This window comes from Apus apus, chromosome 2 (genome assembly GCF_020740795.1).
Source record: "Apus apus isolate bApuApu2 chromosome 2, bApuApu2.pri.cur, whole genome shotgun sequence".
NCBI classification, from domain to species: domain Eukaryota; kingdom Metazoa; phylum Chordata; class Aves; order Apodiformes; family Apodidae; genus Apus; species Apus apus.
In genome coordinates, this window is record NC_067283.1 from 17,622,873 (window position 1) to 17,647,287 (window position 24,415).

At 38.1% G+C, this 24,415-nt stretch overlaps 1 protein-coding gene across 1 annotated transcript in view; it reads right to left on the reverse strand.

The window, feature by feature from the left end:
* Window positions 1-24,415, reverse strand: part of MYO3A (myosin IIIA) — a 106,834-nt gene that overhangs the window by 73,856 nt on the left and 8,563 nt on the right. Inside the window, exons 4-5 of the mRNA XM_051612236.1 lie at window positions 11,481-11,585; window positions 10,611-10,710 (exon numbers count right to left, since the gene is read on the reverse strand). Of these exons, the coding sequence (XP_051468196.1) occupies window positions 10,611-10,710; window positions 11,481-11,585 (205 nt within the window). The remainder of the gene's footprint in view (window positions 1-10,610; window positions 10,711-11,480; window positions 11,586-24,415) is intronic.

The window sequence follows — 24,415 nt, forward strand, 5'->3', positions numbered from 1 at the left end:
GATGATAATGGGGGAGTAGCAAGCCTTAGCAAATTCTACTGGATTCACATTCAAACACAGCAGGGACACTGCACTCCCACCAGGCTAGCCACTCTAATCAGGAAAACATGGACCCTATCCCAAAGGAATTACCACACTGCCTCTGGCTACCTCTTCCCTAACAATTCTTCATTTGTGCACTGTCCACTTCCCTACCAAAGCATACTCTTTGTGACCTTCTTTGGATTAAGAACATGCATTTAGATCATTCCTCAAGCTAGTCTCTGAACCAAAAACTGTTCTCAGACTGAACCTTGCAGATCTAAACAGGATGAAATGCTTTGAATTGTTTCCCAACATTTTTTCAAACTCCTAAAGAAACAGATGTCAAACAGCAGCAGCATCTTACACTGCATTCCCCTTAAACCCACTGACAGATATGTTTTGGCATTCCTGTTCCATGCTGTTTGCTGCAAAAAGTGACCTCTCCATCTTTGCCTCTCTGTCCAATGGTGTGAAGGCAGCCCCTCAACTCCACCTTTTTATTAGATCTGGAGGCAACAGGTCATAATGGTTTCATGTTTTCCTTTAGCACCCTAAGCTTCACTTTGAGAAGAAGCCACCATTCTTGTCAGGATGCAGATAGGGAAGTAGCTAATTCCCACACAGCAATGGTGGGGTCACAAATCCACACATCTGTAATTGCTGTCATCTTTGACAGTCTCATTTCTTTGTTAGCGTCTTTCAGGTTATATTAGTGTCATGGTACATATCCAGACAGAATAATTTCAGGCAGATCAGTTGAAATGCATAAAAAATGCTAAAAAAGTAATAGACATAATTCCTTCATACTCCATAATGACAAAAGATGAGGGAAAGAACAACACTAAAACAAAGGAACTCTGATAGTCCAAATATCAAACGTCACAACACACCAGCTGTGTACCAACATACAGCTGTATTGCAAGTATGGAGGAATCCCCACTATGACCATAAGAGGATATCAGAGAGCTTCTCCCAGGTTTAATTACTTAGCATGGATAGTAAGCATAAAGATATTTAATAGAAAGTGTTGCTAACAGGCCATAAAGACACAAGTGGTTGGTTTGATGACTTTACATGAGGTATTTCAGAACCTTTTTGAAAAAATGTCAATACTCACAATTCCTATCAACTGAGCTCAAAAGACAACCTTTACACAAAAAGAGCACAGAGGCAATATTGCTTTCCTGGGTGAGCTGTTAACAGAAAAGCATGCTTGAGAACTTCTGCTCAGTGATAAGTGCTCAGATTAAATCTAGAACTAAAATCAAGTCCTGACCAATAAGATGGAAATAAAGAAATAGGAAACAAAGGTGAAATAAGGAGCAGAAAAATGATAATTTTCAGCAGCATTTTATAGTGAAAGGTGTTACATTACTTTATGATGAAGTATGACTTCCTTTTCATAAATCCATGCTGCCTACTCCCAATGACCTTGTCCTTCATATGTTTGGAAATGATTTCCAGCATTATTTGCTCTATCAGATTATCAAGGATCAAAGTAGAGCTGACCAGCCTATAGTTCTCTGAATCCTCCTTGAAGATAGGAGTGACAATAGCTTTCTTCAAGCCCTCAAAAACGTCCCTCAGTCTCAAAGACCTTTCAGAGATTATCAACAGTGGCCTTGCAATGACATCAGCTGGCTCCATCAGCACTCTTGGGTGCATCCCATCAGGTTTCATGGACCTGTGTCCAATTCATTTCAATGCTCCCTAACCCAATCCTCCTCTATGGATGGTAAGTTTTCCTTGCTCCAGACCTCCTACTGGTCTCAGGGATCTAGGATTCCTAAAGGCCAGCCTTACAAGTAAAGATTGTGGCAAAGATGACACTGAGTGCCTCAGCCTTTTTCATGTCCTCTGTCACCACATCCCCAGTCTTTATGTATTATTTTCATGCATACAGTGTTTTAATGATTAAAGCCAGAATTTCTCAAACACTCAGGAAAACGCACATTGCAGATACTAATCTTTAACTGAAATAGGGCATATCCAAAAGATAAGCAAATAGCCCTTTACAGCTCCAGAAATATAAAAAGCTTAGTATCTAAGAAGACCAAGCAGATGAACTGCCTGGGAGATGAAAAATCCATGGTGTTTACTACAAAAACAAGAGGCACAGAGTAAAAGGGGGATAAAAAAGTTAGTCTGTCCTATAAAATACAGGAATAAATGGAAACTAAGTAAATCAAAGTCCAATGGCTTTCACAGAAAATTCACAATGATTAAAAACAAAGAAAAGGCGTTTTTTAGGTATATAAGGAACAACATGAAAATCCTAAATCAGATACAGAGTCATTACTACATATGTACTGATAATAAAACAGCAAACAGTGATCTAAAAAAAAAAAGCAGAACGTTCACTACATCTGTGAGAGATATAATCTTTTTTTAAACAAAAGGTTTTAATACAGCTTCTAAGAATTCTGAGAACTTTCTTATTACAGAGATTGGGCAGGATGGTGTGGCGGTGTAACCTAGCTTCCCTTAGTCTATGATTCTGATTGTACCCTTTCTCAATGGGCTCCAGTAGAGCAGGCGACCAAATGCCCTCCAAATGCTCCTGACAGTTCAGTGCAGCACGAAGCCAATGATTCTAATCAAATCTCATGCTTCAGGGCTTCAGCTGGTTTCCTGAAAGAGATGCACAGGAACATTTGTTTTCCTGATGCACAATTGGCCAGATGTATTTAGATAGGAGATCTAGTCTCCTCTGAAGCCTCGGGGATTTGTGCAGCTATACACAATCTGGTGCAGCATGCTGGTGAGAAGAGTCCTCCTTCTTAGATGTTATCTTCCTTACATACTAGATTTCAAGTTGACTGCCACTTTTGAGACCCAAAAAGGTTTTTTTTCCCAGTATGACTGGGAAAACCCTGGAGATTTTTCTCCTTGTTTTATGACATTGTTTTCCTGTTAAGATTATCTGGGTTACTGGCAACATCTAAGCTGATGGGGCAGAACATTTAAAATACCTAAGGACTGGAACACTTCAGTAGAAATGAGTCACTAGGTTCAACTTTCAGGTAAAAATGAATGGGATTTAGTATACACAAGTGGTATCAGAGGGTCTCTGATAATGTCAAGAGATGACTATTTTGTAACCCATAAGAAAACCAAGAGGAATTCTTTGCTGGCCAGAAAGAGCTATTTTCTTGCTTCATGTGTCTCTGGCATATGACACCAGCTTTCTGTGTCAAGCTTCTTTAACGTTTAAGCTGTCAGTGACATCTCTATGTGAATTAGTAGAAGAAAATATTTGAAAGACCAAGTGAACAGCTTATCCTGGATACAGCATTTGGCCACATGATTTTTTTTGTTGTTGTTGTTGTTACTGGACAGAACAAAGGTTTTCATTCACACATGGCCCATAAAATAAGTTTTTAAGGACTAAGCCTTCAACAAAGAATTAAACATTCAACAATGAAAATGCTCCACAGCTCAAGTCAATGCAATCCATTTTATCCCTGCTAACTCTGTATGAAAAAAATTGAATTATTACTTTGATTGGGTTCAAAGCAGTTTGATAAGCTTCTCACGAAGAAAGCTTTCTTCATTGTCTTTTACTTGTATTGGCTTCTGCCATAGTTCCCTAGTAAATGCTTTTTAGAAGCAACATGTGAATGTCATGCTGTATGGTGTGCAGAAATGACAACACAATAAGAGTCGGGCTTTGATCTGAATCAGTGAAGCAGACAGCTTTATCATGGATTCATGCTAGACTGACTAAAGCAAATACAAGTCTTGCTATGATTCATTGCTTAAAGTAAGCTAAGGGCAGAAAGAAAATTATTTTATTTCTGAATACTTTCAAATTAAATTATTTTAATTAATTGCTTTATTTTTGCAGAGTGATTCAGACAGCAGGGCCAGAAGAAAGAGATGCAGTATGATATTCTGACTACTCCAGAATAAATAAACAACAAAAGTTTGGAAAATTACTCCAGGTCATGCTGAGCTCCTCTTCAATGTCAGCAGGAGATGTGAGGCTGGGAACTGTGATATATATTAAAAGGGACAGAGATTAAAATGTCCTTCCCCAAAATGTCCCAATAGTCAAACCTGAATCACTCACAATTGACTTCTCAACCTACTCACTGAGCACAAGGTGGCTCTAGACTCCCAGTCCATTGCAGCCCGACCTGTACTGCCTGCATTTGCAGCACAGTCCTGGGAGCCTTCTCTCCCTCTCCAATGCCATGTGCCATACAAGGCTTGCTAGACTGATTTCAAGCCTGTTTGAGCCTGGGAGAGGCTGTAGCACTATGTCACAGGAAGGGAACATGAGAGTTGGTGAGGTGTCATGATGAAAAGATGAAGTTCAGTGCTGTGGTTCCCTCCCTAACCTGTGACCCAAGTTTTCAGATTCTTTCTCCACAAGACCAACAGAGAGCTCCATCGTGATTCAGAAATCCAGGAGAGGTGAGCAATTAAGCACATGGGACTATTAAGATGGAGTCTTACCATAGAAACACAGAATCACAGATGGTTCTGACTGGAAAAGAGCTTTAAGACCATCAAGTCCAACCATAACTTAACTCTACCAACCGTTAACCTAACTTCACCAAGATCGGTGCTGAAACCATGTTCCTAAGCACCAACATCTATATGTCTTTTAAATACCTTCAGGGATGTTGATTCAACCACCTCCTTGGGCAGCCTACTCCAGTGTTTAATTACCCTTTTAGTGAAGGAGTTTCTTATAATATCTAATCTAAACCTCTCCTGGCACAACTTGAGCTCATTATTATTAATGACGTGCTATTCCATTCCAAACACAAAAGCTCACCTCTGTCTACCTGCAGTTTCCAAACCACAAGGAATAAATAGTTCAAGTAATAAACAAAGTAATGTCAATTTTCAGTATGTCTAAATAAAGCAACACAGTATTCCCTCCACCCATCCATTTTTTCCCCAATGAGTCACACTCAGGCTAAATCTATAGTTGACTCAGGTAACTATACACCCATGATAAAACTGTGCTAGCTACATGCTAGGTGTGATATCTGAAACTGTGTATGGAATTCCAAGACAGTATTTACTCACAGCTTTTAAATGCAACAGTTCTAACATCTGAAACAAAAGCAGAAAAATGCAAACTAACATTTGAAGTACAAAAATCACCTTCCTTCCCCTGTATATTCCATTAATGTTACAACACGTTTTAATTATGCGGTCACTATGTCAACAGTACTGAAGGAACTCTTGAAGTCAATTATTCTATTACCTGTATGCAGAACAGCTTGTAAATTTTCTACCATCTGCCAGCAGCAGTGAGATTGCACTACTTTCTTTCCATGTCTTCCACTGGAACCTGCTTTACCTATTAAAAACCCTTAGATCTTTCCTATGTATTGCTTTTCCAGAGACTCTTATTGATGGAGAGTTTTAGATACCATTAATGAAATGCCTAAGAAGATACTGAAAATGAGCAATGCCAATCCTTTTTAATATCCCTTGTCCCACAGTGACAGTACTAGGCAAACTGGAGGGAATTATGGAATCTCCTGTAGTTAGAAATAGGCTTGAATTCAAAAGATTTTAGTGAGTCCTCCAACATTTTATTTGCATTATGGGAACTTGAATAATTCTAAGATACACCTAGATGTCTGACTTCTTTTTCTCCAATGACCTTTCATTGCAATGATGTCAACAGTCTAATTACATTTGGTATTAAAGTATGTTTTCATTTGATGCATAGAAGGACATGGCCTTCAGCAGGGAACTGCAATGCTGGAAAACTGTATGTTTGCTTAAGTGGTGAAGTTCAATTTATATTTCCATTTTTTCTGGACACTTTCAGAGCAATAGCTGCTTATCTTGAGATATTTCTAGTCTGTGACAGCAGGATTCAGTGGTCCCATAGAAGTATGAGTTACCTGTGCTCTTGTTCAAGACTATCAGCCTACAAGGTCAACTCTCACAAACAGCTGAAAAGGAATTTTCCATCAGCATTACACTTGCCTCTTTTTAGCTAAAAGAATCATGTGACTGGAGATGTTTCAAAACTTTTAGTGAAAAAATGGTTCTTTCCTCCATGACTCCCCACATGTCAGCAACCTGTCTAGTTTGCTGATAGGGAATTGTGTCCTCTAGCATCCTCTTCTTTCAATAACATATAAGCATGAAAAGTTCTGCCTTTCAAGTTCCTAGACTTACTGCAATGGCAGTGGATTTCAGAAACACATCAAATCTTTCAAAATGAAATGTCACTTGGGCTTTTTCAGATGACAGTTAAAATAATAACAATAATAACACAGCTCAGTTTCTTTTCTCCCATTTTGGAACAACGTGTTACCTGACATCTCCAAATTTCCAGAAAGGAATTGTGTCTTAAGACTAACATTACTTAATACATGAAAGGCCCCATGCAGCATTCTGATTTCAATAAAAGAAATCGGACTGAGAGGGTCTATTCAAAGAAGCGTTTGTCAGCATAAGCAGATGCTGTACATACACTCAGCCTATGAAATTGGTTACACATTGTAAGATGCAGATGAATATATGAATTTTTATTACGGATGACGTGTGCTATGTGTGCAAGTAACTTCAGGCCAGTTTTTTAACTGAGGAAACAAGGTCAGACACTGAAACATATTCAGGCTGTAAAGGCTGCAGATAAATTAGTTCCAAGACTTTTGGAGGGTATCTATCAATAAACTAATTTGGATTTAGATGATAGATGTTTTTTAATATTTTGTTACGTGCTTTTTTTCACCTTTAATGGCTAAATTTCTTTTGAAACCAGGCTCTTAAACATCAATCCACTGCATACAACCAGAACTCTGAGAAGCAGATGTAAAAGTTTTCCTTCGCAGAACACTAATAAGTAACTGTGAATATAATTAAGCATATTTATAAAAAGGTAAATTGCTTCACACCTTGCTTTCTTCCAATTATTTTTATACAGTATGTGATATAACTGTCACCCTTTAAAGTGCTCCAGGGAAATTAATGTAAATGCATATTTTTCTATCAAATCTCTATTCTATGCTGAAAATATAGCAGTTACACTCGAATACAATGCAGCTATTTGTTATTTGTATTGATGTGGCAGAGGATGCTCCTTTCTTGGAGCATAATTGCTGCAATTCTCAGGCATAACATCCTTCCCCAAAGGTTTTTTACCAGAACAGCTTAATAGCTAATTCCCACAAACGTTCAGGTAGCAAAACTGCCTTCAGGAAAATAAGGACTGTTAATGTATTTAGAAGCTTAATAAATTAAGAAACTGAATCTGTTATCACATGCCCTTGGGTGCTACTCATTATCTGTAGTAAAAAAACCCAAGGATTTGGTTTATCTCTGCTAATCTAAATTATCATGCTGGACGCATGTGAGGAGAGAGGATGCTTCCCTGGTAACACTTCAAACTCCTCGTGCTTGAACAGTTTAAACTAAACCTTCTATCTGGCAGTTCCTTGATAAGCAATTGAGCTCCAGAAGCATTGGTGTGGAGATACTATAAACTCATTTACTTGATTTGATCATTTATCTATCAACTGGGATTGGGAGTTTCTTAGATACAAGAGTACCTCTGGGATGATTAAGTAATATTACAGCAGCATTTTATGGGAAAGCAGAAATGTCACTCTTCAAAGCAATGTGAGATACTCCCATGGTATTGATTCGAAGTTTTTCTCTTCTCTTTAACTCTATTATCTCCACAAAAGCCAAACAGTACAGACTCATAGCCTGGATTTTGGGAGGGCTTTTCCACACACTTTCTGTGTCACCTCAAGAAACTCAGTCTCTCAAAACTTCAGATCCCCAGCTGTTAAGTGGGAATTACAGTAATTTAAGTCCTCATAAGAGTGTTGTGAAGGTCATCCATCACAGACTGTGCAGTGTTCAGAAACTATGGTCACAGCATATATAAATACCTATGACACAACCATAACGCAAGGTGTACAAACTGTGTCACAAAACAAAGCTTCTGGAAGGTCAATGCTGCTGTTCAAGAAAAGACTCCCACTGGTGGTACACTATACACCAATCTCATAGAGAAAAAGAACAAGCGAAATAAGTGTCATTCTAAAAGGTGATTAAATTATCTGAAAGTTGGCTGTTTTTTCACTTATGACTCTTAAAAAGTTCCTAAGTGTTCTTTTAAAAAAAGGTCTCAAGTTCAAGTTATATGACCACACAACACATACAGAGAACAGGTCCTTCGCAAGTACTGTGCTCCATAAGGCCCTTCACAGGTCCATCTTTCAGATACAGGTTTTATGAACCTGTTTACATGAAAACTGCCAGAAAGAGCACCAGGGAGGAGAGCAAAGGGCTCTTCAGGAACAACTCATCATCAATCAGCATCCAGGAGAATGGCATAGACTGAATACCCTTGGGAAGGGCTCACTTCCTCTGTCCAGTGTGTTTTGTGGCTGAAGAAGTCCTTAATCCACTGTCTCTGCTCCACCCTCTCTACAACAGAAAAGCTGTGTGCATGCTAGAAAAGGGCTGTGTGATTATTTGGGTTGCTTTTGTTTGTTTGTTTGGTCCCATGTAACGAATGGTTCAACCTAAAACAAAAATTTTCTTTCCACTGAGTATTTACTGGGAGAAAAGGAGAATCTGTGGTTTTATCTCATGCTATAATCTGCAGATTCACAGGTTTATATAATAAAAGATGGGTACAGGTTTCAGTTTTTGATCCAGTAAGTGCTGATGTTCAACAGTCTGTGGCAGTGCCAACCTGAGTGATTTTGATCAACTCATATTCCTGGATAAAAAATACTCTTGGAATCTGATCAACGTGGGTTTAAACCCTGTTAGGTAGAAGACACAAATCTTCAAAATCTTAGCTGAATAACCTTAAACATCAGCCTGAAGAATGAATGGTGTACCTTCCATGATGATTTTATGAAGACTGTATAAATTTTTCCAATTTGGAACTACACATTATTGGCTTCAGATTGCTTTTGGGGGAATAAAAAATCCAGATAAATTTCTGTCTACTCCTCAACGAAGGTGCAGTTCCTGTCTTCCTTTGAGAGGAAGATATTACAGGCCACTCTTCAACCTACATAAATGTTTTGTTTCTTGCACACATTCTCATCTATGCTTTGCCATTACAATTTTTCCCACAAGATTTTAAGATTATTTTACAATTGCAGTCTTAAAATAGTTTGCATTAACTGAGGAATAAAGAATGCAGGTCCTCATCCCTTCAGCTTTTGTATGTTTTGACATCTGCATAAGTGGATTAATTTCAGAAGCATTGATCCTCCACAGCTCTAATTGTCTTCACCTTAAAAAAATTAGTATCCACAACACATTAAAAACCTGTGAGCAAAAATATTGACTTTGCAACACAATAAACTTCCAGACTATTAAAAGAATACTAGAAAGTGTACAGCAGATCATCTAGGAAGTCTGAAGGCTCTTCAATGGAAGATTTAATCTGAGTAATAAAACAATGAACATAAATAAATGAATTTTCAGAAGAAGTAGCAACTCTTAACAGTTGTGCGGGTTTTGTCTGTGAAGTCATGAAAGTTGCATAAATACAGTCTACTGGTAGGAAGGCAGTAAGAGTGTGAGAGTAGAAGTCCCACAATTAGTTTAAACAATTGTTATGTATCAATTGAGTAAATCTCAGTAACAAAATAGGAGGGTAAAGGAAAAGTAAAGATTTTTAATCTGCCATGGAATCATGATATTTACAACTGTTTGCTATGCTGTGAAGTAGTGACCAATAAACCGAATTTAAACATTAGAAGAGTGTGCTATCAGAGGATAATAGTTCATATTAACAAGCAATGTAAATTTTTATACCCCCTTATATAAACAGTCAATATACTTTCAAGGCAAATCACTGGTGGTATGGCTGATAAATAACAGTTTGCATCCACTTACCTGTGTCTCCGCTTTTCCCTTTCAGTGGCGAAATCAGATGGCAGCACTCAAGAATCACTTTAGGCCCAACAGACTTGAACAGACCCTTTTCATGTAATGCCAGTTCTTAGGTTTAGACTTGTGAGAAGTAATCTGTTAGTCTTTGGAAAATGGGGATTACCTGTACAATTACCCATGTAATATCTCCCTCTCTGCTGCCTTGAGGTAGCATCTCTGGTTTTGCTTCAAATCAAACTAATTAAGTGTATGTGACTGAGGTGGAACTCTATCACTTTCCACAATATCTAGCAAATTCTAAGACCTATTATACACAACATGAAGCTTTTGTCTATCGGCTTCTAATTTCACTGAAGCAGCACATGGTTCTGGAGGAACTAAATACCAAACTTATTTTGAACTCCATTATTTCACTTTGACTCTTCACTTACTGTATTTGCCCCAAAGCATTTGGCAATTGCTACCACCATATTGTAATTTTGATTTGTTAGCCATGCTACTGAAACAGCATTAGCAAAACTGCTGGAAAGCCCAAAGTGTAAGAACACTGAGTCTGTGAATATTTTATTTCTACTAACTTAAAAAGTAACTTTGGCTATCCGCGCCAGATTTTTAATGAAGAACTCAAAAACTTAATAAAAATGTAATATAATTCATCTTTTCTGAGTCGTTTACTCTATTTTCCATACTTAGATGTGAAACATTGGTTTTATATGCAAGTAAACATAACATACCAAAATCCACAAGCTTGACTCCTCCATCAGTGGTCAAGAGGATATTATTTCCTTTAATATCACGGTGGATAGTTTTGTTTTCATGCAAATGCTGAAGTCCCTGGAAGGTGAGATGTAAACATGAACTTTTTACTAACTACTCTGTCCCCTGTATTACATTTGCAGAAACAGAAAAGAAGCAGAGAAGTATGAAAAAATTTAGAACTTTTTTTTTTTTTTAAATCCAAACCCACAGAAATGTCATTCTTTCTGGAAACAACACTTGGCATGCAATGAGGAACAGGTATTTGACTTTACGTTAAATAGAAATTTTAAGATAAATGCAGAAAAAAAAAGCACACACTAAGTCTACATTATATTTTACACCTTTAGAGTATAAACTCAAAGAAAACTGCCAAGGCCTAAATTCCACTGCAGAAAGTCACATTCCAGTTTAAAAAAATGGAGAATAAAGACACTTGATCATTCTTGGCAAAAAAAGGAAATATTCTTGCAGCAGTGTTTGAACTCACTAGATCAGTTGATAATTTTGCTATAAAATATTTTGGATCTAGACATTAAAGTTGAACTGTATTTTGGGTATATTTTTCAAAAGAAAAGTGATTTTGGTGCAGAACTGTATTTAATAAGGAGATGAATCAATTGACAGAAATAAATTTTCATTCTCTTAATAATGAAACAAGCAGATTAATTGTTCTTTATCTTGCTTGTTTAAAAAGAACCCTCTGAATTACACATTATCTTAATTTCATTAAACACCACTATAACAGACGACAGCAAACTGTGTTAGTGGGGACATGATCTTCATTCATTCAAAGAAAAAAATATAAGCTGAATATCGACTGTCCTTTCACCGAGAGCTTATCTTACCATCAGAGCTTCACGTAAAATGTAAGCAATTATAAGTTCATTCATCCTTTCACCTCTCTTCAGAAATCCTTTCACCAGATCAGTCACAGATCCACCATTGCACAGCTGCAAAGCATCAGGGGAATATAAAAAGAAATTAGACAAGTGCTGGAGTAGCCACCTGGTTTAGTTTTCAGTAGTATCTGTAGCCAAATGAGCTCCTATTAAACTGGTGAACCACAAATTTGTCCTTCTTTCTACTGTTCATACAAACATACAAAGCAACATTTGCCAATTTTTTCCACTACTTGCTGCATTCAATTCTTCTTCCCAAACACAAGCACAGCAGTCAATCTCCTTGTTTTCCTATATACGATTGCTTTTCACTGAAACAGAAGTAGCTGATAATGCAATAAATCTGCTGTGAAAGCATGTTCTGTGGGGCACACTAATTGCTTCTTACATTCATCATGTGCAAATCATCAGCAATGCAGATTATTACAGGATTAATCCTCAGGTACAAAAGCTCCATACAACATAAAATGGATTTAAGGCATTGGAAGACAGAGAAACTCCCCCAACAAGAAAATCTTCCAAGGGGAAAGCTGCCCCCTTTGCCAAGCAACACTTAATTCCTACAGCATAAGGATGTTATTTGCAAGGGATAGGCACAATGAAAAATGATAAAAGCACTGTGGAAATAAAGGTCTCATCTTCCACCAAAACAAGGTGGGCCACTGATGTAAGACTAATTATAGCCCTTGTAGCATCAACCTTGTCAGCTTCTTGTTTGAGATGCACAGACACAGTCAACTCTGGACAATCCCTTCTCCTGTCTAATGTCCAGTTAGACTCCCACAACCCCCTGTCCTGTCCCATACACATGGGAGGTTTGCTTTGCACAAGCAGAGGTTTGGCCTTGCTTCCTAAAAAGCTTAGTGAGAACATATTACTAGCAGATTAGTTTAAACCTGCACTATACAATATGTACACCTACAATTTTTCTGCAGGAGGAAGCAACAATGTAAATTTAGTGACTAACTCTGTAGCAGCTACATACCTGCAAAGATGAAGCCAGTACTTAAGCCCTTAAACTATCCATAATACACCTAACAATACTCATTGATTGAGGAGCCACTGCCTCTCTAGAGGAGAAGTTGCTTCTGACAAAACAGTGAAACAAATTGCAAGTTTTATACTGTATCATCCAGCAGCTTTTCATATGAAAATAAATACCCATAGAAGACATTTTACCAGTGTAGCACAAAACAGTAATTCCTTTTGACTACAGATTTTGAAGTCCATTCAAATGCAGGGCATAATTTATCAATAAAGCCTTTCAACTATAGAACTCCAGACATCAGAAAATTTTGTATATGATTTTAAAAAATATGTTACTGTATAGCTTAACATTTTTTATGTGCTGCAATTACAAAAAGACTTGCACCTTACAGGAAAACACATTTTATAGCCTTTTGTATTCAAAAGTAACAATATTTTTCTGACTACCTTTGGAACCCCTGGGTTGAATTGAACTTGCACCACATGAACACCTACACAAATACCATTTGATACCTAAGTCTTGTTGCAAGATGTGTCCCCCACAAGGTCAAGGAAGGCTCTACTCTGATAGAAACTGAGGTCTACAGCAACCATCTCTGAACTCACATAATCCCACCCTTCCTTCAGTGGGACACCATGGATGCTTAGAGAGTGAAGAACTCATATGCTTAAATGATGAGATTAAGTGCTTTGCTGGATCAGGGTCAGAATGCCAAGCAGGATTTAATTTACTGTCTTAAGCCATGCTGCTCTGCCTTCTCTGTTGACTTTTTCTAGTTACCTTTTTTTTTTTTTTTTTTTTTTCAATGACATTACCTTTCCAGGCTGTCCATTGTTCTAACTTTGCCACATGACCAACATGTTCAATCAAACTGACTGGATGATGACAATTCTGGTTAATCTAGTGCACTTGCATTTCAGGGCACTGAAACTGTCTGACAAGTCAAGCCAATTGTGAAATAAACTACACATACGATCTTCAAACTATTTCTCTTCATTAACTAGTATTAAAATTTTGCTTCTTATAAAGAGAATTTCTGTTTTATTTACAGAGCTGGATATATGTTAGTCTTTCTGTTCAAGGTAAAGAAATCTAACCCAGAAAGGAATATATTATGCTTGGTGGTGGGCTCAGAAACCAACTTCTTCAATGTTTAGGCCATAAAGCCAAGACTGAATTTATTTGCCTGGGTCAGAAATGTTAATTTCTACTTTCATAAGCATGACACTTTAACTAATTTTTCTACCCCTCATAAAATATAAATGCCTATTGTAAGATAAGTATCTGTACTGTAACATAAAACTTACCTAAAATATCAGGTAAAGTAAGATACTAAAACTGTTATTATTTTAGACCACACCAAAACTGAAGCTGGGTATGGAAAAGGTCAGCTGAGCAGGTCTTGAAAAAAAAAAAGCAGAATTGACCCACAGCACCAGGGAAATGCTCCACCAACTCCCAAGGCAGGGTGGTTGCTTAGGCAGAGTTCAGCTGAGAATGTTATAGACACAGGTTCTTGCACACACAGGACAACTTTTGCTGCTTCTGTCTCAGAGAGTTGTACCTTCACTTACAGCAAACAACTTGTATTTTTTCTGAGGCCACAAGCATAGGAGGAAGAGGATAAAAAAGGCTAGGTATTAGAATGCAAGCAGCTATAAGGAGGAAAAGGGATTACTGGAATCCAACTATAATTAGAAAAGGAGATTATGGCAGACACTGTTTGTGTGTGCTCTGAGTTGCGTGGGGCAGGAGGGGGGAACAATGACGACAAGGATGACACGTTTTAGTATTAACCTTGTTCTATTTTCTACAGGCTACACAAGTCCTCATGGGTAAAATGTTGCATATGGTCTCATTTGCTATTTCTATTGTCTATTTTTTGCAAGTGAAGCTGCCGTATGTCCCTAGAACCACACACATAACTAAAGTTCAAACAGCGATTCTTTCTCTGGACTCAGGCTATCAATATGCATATGTGTTCAATGCAAGCCTACCATGAACACCTCAAAAAGTCCCTCTCATAACCAGTCAGGCTCTTCAGTCTCAAAAGAATAAGTTACAGAAAACTACAACACTCCTGCCCAGTGTAGTGCTGGACCATGCTTCCTTGGGAATATGAGTAGACAGAGAGATAAATTATCCTTGGGAATGGTGACCAGGATCTAGATCTAGTTCATGACATAAAAACCCACACATGCCCTCCCCAGCTATAAAAAAAACCCCAAACAAACACCCCCCAATATATATATAAAATTGCATTTCCTTAACTCCTACAATCCTTCAATGAGAGATTATGGGATAATCATTATTTACCAGTACTTCCTGACTGGAAGTTTCCTGGGGTGTTGTTAAATATTGCAGCTTATAATTATATATCATAGATAATAATATTTGCTGCTTTTTTGTACCATACTGTCCACAGTAAAACACCTGTGTGGCCTCTTACCAAAGTTACTGTGTTTGAGTTAAGCTAACTGTAATGCTTGGATGACAAGAAATCATGAAGGCAGCCGACATAATTTTTTTAAAAAGATCTATGTATTTTCCAGTGAAGTACCTAGAGAAGAGGGGTGCTGGTAACTATTATTTTGTTGTAAGCATTGTAAACTCACATGGCCAAACAGCTAATCACTCTGTGTCAAAACTCAACCTAATTTAGTAAAATCTCCTCAGAATACTTTGATGAAAGGCATTATAATCAGAAAATACAAAACACATGGAGAACTCAGGACACAGACATACAGTGGAAGCTACGTGTCTATCTGAGCTGTGCCACAGGGCTCCTTCCTACCCTAAAGGTCAAAGTAACTCACCAAACGCAAATGTCCTTCAACCTGTCATAGACATGGGCTCTTCTGGGAGAAGAGAGAAGTACTTCTACTGCTCTCTCCCACACTCCCAAAACACACACACACACATTCCCCCTTGCACGCACAGAGGCCTTTGCTGTGGTTTGTATCAGTTTTATAATACCTATTTTAAGCAACTAGTAACCCCAGGAGGAAAACTGAGTACCAGAGAAGTGATGGTGGTGCCTGTTAGCTCAGGTTTGGCAGCAAAAGTAGAAGATGTAAACTGAATGGACTTTCTCTGTTTGTTTCTCAGATACCACATACTCTGCTATCTGAAATGCATGTAAAACCAAAGCCCTTCAGTCTGAACTGTTTTTAGGAAGTCTCCAAATGCTGCATTTTCCCAGTGATGGATATAAATTCTCTTTTAAGCTTTGAATAAACTTAATTTAGAAAGAGTCCAGCCTATGAGGCACAGTTAGGGAAGACATTAGTGATCCTCCCACAAGCATGTTACTTAGAAATGTCATCTTGATAACTTTGTACATAAGCAATTTTCATCAGTTTAATGTTATTCACTTCTTCTATTGTTCCCTTGTGATCTACAGGTATTTTCTTTACTGACAGTATTTGCAGTATTTGCAGTGCCTGCACTGATTGGATGCAAATATTACCTGCAAACACAAGCAAGTAAAAAGGGGGTAAACTGAACCCTCTGGGATACCTAAAAGGGAATGGGTAAGACAGAGACAGATGTTTTACAGAGGCACACAGCAAAGGGTGAGAGGCAAGAAACCCCAGCTGCAAGATAGTAGATTTCTACTGGATATAAAGGAAAAAAATTCCTACTGAGAGTAGCTAATCACTGGAACAGCTTGCTTAGTCTGTATTATCTCCTTTCTTGGAGATATTCAAAAGTTCAAGGAAAAAGACCCTGTGTAAACCTGTAACACTGAAGTTAATCTTTGAGCAGGGGGCTGGACCAATTAATTTCCAAAGGCCTCTTCCAAGCTAAAATTTTATATTATTCATCATATTTGGATTTAAAAATACTCAGTCCCCAGTTTGGATATTTAGACAGCAGAAGCAGGGGGAACAGACTAAGGAAATCTTGCATACTCAAATCAATGGAAAAACAACTAGACAGGAAGCTTGATCCATGCAAAACCCTGCCTGGAAGGGTGTAGCTCTGATGGCCACACAGAGCTGTATCAGAAGAGGTACTTATGATAGTGATAACACAGGGCTCCTCCCTTATGATTTTCTGGCACTCCGAAGGCAAAGACTCATACTGGGATGACAGTCCTCCACCCACCCATCTGCCACAACCCTGTGCTACTGTAATTGAATTATTAGTAGGCAAAGCTATCTTTAACAATAGATTTATAAAATAGCATGATCCCAACACGTGAAATGTCAGTTAAAATTGCCACCACATCCCAGTCATGCAGGTGTTCTCTGTAGGTCTTACTCTTCATCTGACCTATGCGATACATTTCTCTCTCTTCTGGATTCTGATGCTCTTTGAATAAGAATTCAGTACCAGCTTTGCTTTTAAGAAAACTATCAGTTGCACTTCTGTTAGGGCTATTACAGCCTTTAATCATCCAACTTCTCCTGGTTTAGGTATCGGTACTAAGCTGTCAGGTAACATTTGCTTGCATCCTGCAGTTGTCAAGGTGCTTTCATTTTATTTCAGGAGCTTGGATAAGAATAGCAGGGCAACTACAATTACTATCTTCCCTCTCTTTACAGGCTGAAGACACATAAATGACTGGGTAGCAAATCACATCTGCACAACTTAGATCATGCATGAATGATAGTTACGAAAATGTCACATTGTTCAACCTTGCTTTAATTTTATCACACATAAGGATGCTAAAAAGCATCTCAGGCACAAATATATATATTTTTTCTGTTCTTAGAATAGATCAATAATCTGACCTATTCCACTGAACATGCCGCATAGCAGCTCTGCCCTCCTCTGAGCTGACCATACTTTCTTTTCAGTATTGACTGCTGTAAGAAATGATGCCATCATCCCTCCTTTCCACAGGAAAGTAAACACAATTATTTTGAGGCCTTTTTACTCAAATTTCCTTCATCTTCAACTTTTCAAAACAGAACATCTCTATTAGAACAGAATCAACCTGATACAGCCATTTCCAGAGTCACTTTCTTTGCCTTCTGTCTCCAAAACAGAACTTGATGGACTGTAAGTCTCACAGTCCTGGCTGTCACAAAGGGTCAGCTGTGACCAGTTTAATTCCTATGCATTGCCTACAGTGGGAGGTCTTCACAACTATTACCACCAAAGAGCAGATCCCACTGACAGCACCTAACACCCAGCACAAATACCTGAAGGTCCTTATGAAGACTTACAGGGAACTAAAACAGTTTCTTAAACAGGTCAAGTGCCTAAAAAGAGCAAGTGCTCCTGTCTGTGCAGGGTAGTTTTAATTTTGCCTCAAATGGAAGAAGGATGTGCACTGTGGCTCCTCCTTTGCATAACAACAGCACAAGATAACCCTTAACCAAAAGAAACCATAGCAATGCTCTATATGCTTTTTGGTAAAGTTGATTGCTTTCAATTTAGCGTGAATGAAACATATCACTGAAACATACATCTTTCTGGAGTTATTTAGCTTCAGTGATCACAAACCATGTGGTATTTATAATTTTGCTCTCCTACATCATCTAGCACCTCCAGGGCTGTATTAGTCACAACCTCATGGGTGTTTGTTTGCTGCTTCTGATTTCTTCAGTTTCGGTTTGGCTTTTAACTTCTTATTTTCTTTGTCAAAAGCATGCACTGACAAGAGAGCCAGCAAGAGGACTTATGCAATGCTGGCCTTCACAGTCTCTTATCTTTCTCAGTCAAGACACAGACATCTCTACCTCACACACTGGGCAAAATGGAAACGCACACATCTATGCCAATATTTTCTTTTCCTATACAAAAAAGATTGAGGCTTTAAAAATGCAGCATTTCATCATATCACTTCTCAGCTGTAGAAACATTAAAAAAGAAAATTTCTTATTTTAAGTGATGGTTCTTTGGGCTCGTTTGTACTTCTGGACTGCATCAAGTCATCCAAACATAACATTATAACCCTTCCTGTATACAACAATCCTGTTTTCCATTACATTTCCAATACGCAAAATGCACTCTGCTCTTGAAAGTTCTTCTTTCAGACTCAGCACAATTGAAGCCACCAGGCTTTACACACACAAGAAAAAAAACTAGTAATCCCCTCAAAGGAGGATTTTGGATGTTCTAAAACATTTGTAATAGTGTTTTGTCTCTAACAGAATGAAAAAAGGGAGTTAGGTGACAGTGCTGTACAGTTTACTGTCCCAGTTGAATTCCACTGCTAGGTCTTCCTGACACAAACTTCACACTGCATCATCCCATAATTCACAATCTTTCTTCATGTTATGATGTAATACATTTACAGACCAATGAAATTGTTAATGAAGAAATTAATGTATCACGTGTCCACATCTCCTCCTCATAAACAGTATAGAGCTGAAGGGGTATCAGGCTATGATTTAGAACAGTGCAGTGTACAGCAACTGAGATCTAAATAATAATATACTTACAAAAGAAATTCTGAGGGAGCTTTAACAATAGCTTTGCAGCCTGTAAACAGCAAAAAACTGCTGTAATTTTTAGGGTTTTTTAAATTAAATAAATGGAAGGATCATTTTGCAAAACCAGGGCTAATCTAACTGCAAAACTGAGAGGCACTGGTAAAGAGTCCAGGGCTTTGAGCAAACACAAGAGGCAGCTTACCAGGATGGAACATTTTGATACAGAAAACTTAGTGTAATTAATTTTACTATACACAAGGAACAGTAGTAAAAAATGATTTGGAGTGCAAAACCCTTCATTTGGCTAGAGAGAAAAAGCAGGGCCTTATTTTGGGATCAACAGTGTTAATGGAAGTATTTTTATCAACTGTTACAAATGTAGTCAAGGCTCTGGAAAACACACAATCTCATAAGCAAATAGGACAGCCTGCAGTAGCAGTGAGTAACAGTGAGCACTTCACAGCTTTTATTGCCTGCTCAGAACCACGTTGCTTTTGTTCACTCTTCATCAACTGGGAAACATCTCAAAGCATCTTCCTTTTTTTTTTTTTTTTACCATCATTTCTATATGATTCAGGGTTCAGACAATAGTCCAAGTTCTATCATATCCACATTACACATAATTCATTTTATGTCTGTGTGCCCAGATGAAGACAATAATTTAGTATAATTCACTGTAATTTAAATGACTGCAACAGAAATCTTCCCTATTGAGTCTGAAAGCATGGTTGGGGAAGCACAGAAGCAAACAATAGGTCTTGTCTAAAGGCTCTGAGTCTGAAAGCACGGCTGGAGAAGCACAGAATACTTGAATTCAAACATTTACCCTTAAGGTGTCTGAAGCAAAGAGAGAAGCCTTGGCCCAAACATTCTTATGATGACGGATGCCACCCCCCTCTAAAGCTAAAGGAGATCTGGTAAATTGGAATTCAACCAAAAGCTGTGCAAATATGGGGTTTGGTATTGGTGTTATTTTTTTGTTCGTTTATGTGTTTGGTTTTTGGTTTGGTTCGTTTTTTTAAATAAACTCACATCTTTAGTAAAGATGTGATCAAAAATATAATGTGCAGAAAGCAAAGTGATCTTAAATATTAGAATGTGAGAGGCACAGTATTCCCATGCTATCTAATTACATAGTGGAATGGTAAAACTCAGGGTTTTTTTCCTTGGCTTTTGCTTTATTCCATGGTGGCAAAAATTCTTAGATATTACTCAGAACCAGCTTTTTGTATGTGCAGTATTCTCCAGCAAGGTGAGCCATAACATATTCTCACCAGCTGTTTAAAAGATGTGTACTGTGCAAACCACAATGTAATATGAAATACTCATTATGCAGAGAAATTACAAGTATTTAGTATAACTTCAAGGCATGAAATGAGAGTTGTAGCCATGCATCTTTAATCTTGAGAAAATAGGATATAATTCAAGACTGAAAAATTGCTGCAATTGGGAAGCAAAGAGGGACACATTAGAAATGGAGAAATCAAGGCTGATTCAGACCTAATGGATCAAAATATTCAGTGTTGGTCTGAATGGAGCAATTACAACCAAAGACATTACTGAAAAATTACCCATGTTAAGAAATACAAAAAAGCAATTTTCAATTGTTTTTCTTCTACATATGTCATTTGGAAATACCTGACAGTATTTAGACAAATGACAACTCCTTTCACCCAACGCCCCATAAAACCCAAATGGGGAACAGTTATTTTCCATGATGCTAATTTCCTGAAGGATTACTGTTTTACAGTAAATATTCCATATAAAAAGCATATCTGCTTTCTTATTATAACTCTTGTTATATATTCCATTATATAGACAAACTTACATCCAAAGGTTTTTTTGAACTCTACAAATTTGGCTTTATTCCCTTAGATGGAAACACATCTCCTTACAGTAACTGCTGTATCTAGCAAAAGCAGATTGCAATCATGCCACAGGAAAATCCTAAAGAAATTATTTGTCTGTGCATACCACAAGGCCCTCTGTGATTCCTTTGAGACTCACTCCAGCCAGTGCTTGTTACTCGGAGAAGCCTCACAGGAAAATACAGGTCACTGAATTGGGATTTTCCCAATCTTGCCAAAATTATCATTGCAATATAAACAACTCCAGTCTTCATACTCCATATTTTTTTAAAGACAAAAACTTCAATTGAATGGAGTTCCACGGTTGAAGTTCCAAAAGCTGCAATGACACAAAATTGCCCACTAGTCTGTCACTCCCACCATGCAACATCCCAAAAAGAGATTGCATGATCAGAGTTTCCCCTGGTTCTGAGCCTTCCTGCAGGCTGCAGGCTCTGAGGCTGCAGATTTTTTCAGCCAAATGTCTTTCCACATCAAGAACAAGCATTAGCTGCTTTGCAACACTGACAGCAGCTCCACTCTCCCTCTTCCAAGCACTGAGAGGTGCTGTGAAGAGTGACAACACCATTAGCTGAGAAAGGAAAGAGATGAAGCTAATGGAGAGAAAAATGCTTTACTGCCAGCCATCAGGACTCTTACATGGTGCTGGAAAGCTCAGCAAGAGACAGGGACAGAACTACCCACCTTCCTCTGACCTTTTCTATGCCTGGATGTAGAAAAGGAGCAGCATCTTGGGAAGAGACTCATTGTGTTGTCCACGTGGGGATCATAGCACATTCTCACTGCAAGAACCATACCAGTCCCCTACCCCATCCATGTTACTGGACTCCTTGCCCTATTAGACTGTGATATGGGACTGAGGTAAAGGCACTCCATCCCTGGTCAAGGAAGGTTAGCTAGATACACAGATTTCTTAATATATTGATCTATTTACCTAGCACACAGAAATTACCAGTCCCCCTGGAGAGCTCGTAACATCAAAATTAAGGAGTCAGAAATAAATACATTATCATGTACTGAAGAATTTGAGATTTAGAAGTATACTGTATCTCAGCTCCCCAGTTGAAAAAAAAAAATCTCTCCATTGCAATTGGACCTGCTGAGACTGGTATTTCTTTAGATGCATAACTGTACTTCCAGATAAGACATTATATAACAGAGCGACAAAAAGACAAAAAAAAGACACACTTCAGTGAATCAGACCATATTTTAGAATTACATGTGATGTCAAAAAGGCAACATGATCAGAAACTTCCTTGTATAGTAGGTCAGTGAAGTATCCAAAACTATTAGCCACACAAGATTTGGGCATTAATTATATTAATTTTTCTCTAGCTGACACATATGTAAATTGTGCTGTCAATGTTCATTTATGAATTTGTGAGGAAAATTTATACATATTTCATGAATTTTAGGGCTCTCTCTCTGACCACAGTTAGCATTTGCAAACATCTGGAAGCATCTGGTTTACTAAACTTCTCTCCAAACACCAGATACAACAGTGCAACAGCCCAGCAGACGCACTCCAGGCCATAAGCAGCAGTGCAGATGTATTGTACATAGAAGTCACTGCAACACCTCCTTCTCTTGGCCTTTGAGAGCTCTCACCTAACTGGCCATGTCTGACCATGCAGCTCTTCCCTTGAACCCTCACACCGGCTGCCACTTCTGAATCCTGTAAGATACCAGCTAGATGTCAGGACCTGTAGCAGTCCTAATACCTCCCCTCAGCAACAGATCTACTCCTATCCCTGATCAACTCAGAGTGCTGGCATCCATCACCAGCTAACTGTAGGCATAACATGTTTTCCTTTCTGCTTTGAAGGAGCAGCCAAGACAAACAGATATATTCCTTCAAATCATCCTCAACAACTCTCCTGCACATCAACGCTGACAAATGCTTGCAGCTGCTTGAGATCATGACTGCCTCCTGTTATCTCCTTGGTTCTCCAGTTCCAAATTCATTTGTTCTGCTTAGCTTAAAGCTTTGATGTAAGCTTCCCGCTATGAAGGCTGACTTTTAGGGTTGGAGAGGAGTAACTGATGCTCTACACATTGCACTGGGCTCTCCATCTCTGGGCAAGATCAAGAATGGTAATTCTTCTAAAGGATCTGCACAAAACCGGAAAGGACTTATATCGGGGGATCTCAGCTTGTCATATACTCAGTGTATGTAAGTGACTGACCAGACAATTGCAACTATCCTTATTATTGGTAATTGAGTAGGAACCACAGTGGTTTGCTACCCTGTGCTTATCACACACCAAGCCTTTGTCAGATACATTCCTTCACAGTTCTTACCCTGTTACAAACATTTCTGGTAGATGTGCAAGCTTTCCCAGGCCAGGTAAGCCACTAGAAGTAACCTAGTGGCAATGGGCTTCAGTTACCCTTGTACAGCAGGTGGGCATACTGGCACTTTATTCCTTTTTTCCATATGGGGCTACAGTGTCCTCACTCAATTAAATGGAATCCACACCAGGGGTTTGTACTTCGTCTGTGCTTGTGAAGAGAACAGGGGAACTGAAGCACTACAATTTTTTGTGTCCTAGTTTAGTTCAAAATCCTGAGAGCTTCTATTTATTGGCTTTAATGGTTTTGCTCTTTCTGAAATAACAAAACAAAACAACAAAAGACCCCCACAAATAGAAATGTGCCAAGGATTTGAAAAGATAATTTAGATATTTGTACACTTAAAATTTTCCCTCTTGATGCTAACTTTAAGAGATCAAAGTTAAGTAACAAGTTTGGATCACTTCAGGTAGATTTTAAACTAGCAAACATAGCTGCCAACTGGATCAAAATAATCCTTGAAGATAATATTTCTATAATTCTTTTGAGTTACCAGTGTCTGGTTAGCAGGTTCAATTAACATCAAGAAACATCCAGAAGACTGAATTAAAAATATACATCTTTGCCTGCAACAATGTAGAATTACACAAGTTACCGATTTAATTAATGCATTTATTTTCACACATTATAAGGCTGAGGGAAAGGAAAAGGCTAAAATTACACTTCTTTAGAGAAGCACATTCCAAGCACAAGTTATTCTCCAGTTTCGTATTATTTATCTGATTAAGATTACACTAGAACAAGAATATTCCTCCTTTTCAACTGAATAGGATTTTAAATTCCTTACCACATATTGAAGAGTATTTTGATTTGGAAGTGTTTTCATAATGTGGAAAACTTTATATTCTGGTATGTGGAATATTATATTTAGTAATAAGCATACAATAATTACACCAAAATTAAAATTGCATCCATATACGAAGGAGACTGTATAGCATGACAGTATTATCATCAGGTTTACTGTGTCCATAGGCCATAAATGGATGCCAAACAGAATAGCCTGAGACATCCTTAATACAACAATCATGGGTGCTGGAAAGCATGAGGGAAATGGACTGCAAAAATTTGTCAAACTCTTCCTGAACACCATCTTCCAGTGCCACCACAGGAGACAGAATGCTGTGCTACATGGGCCATTGGTCTAACGCAGCAAGGCATTGTAAATGCTTTTGAAATGTTCGGGTACACACCAGGAGAACCAAAGACCTCAAAGAATGCTTTGACAGTCTTCTTGACATTCAGCACAAAAAGCATTTATTTCTGTAACTTCCTGGAAATTCCCTC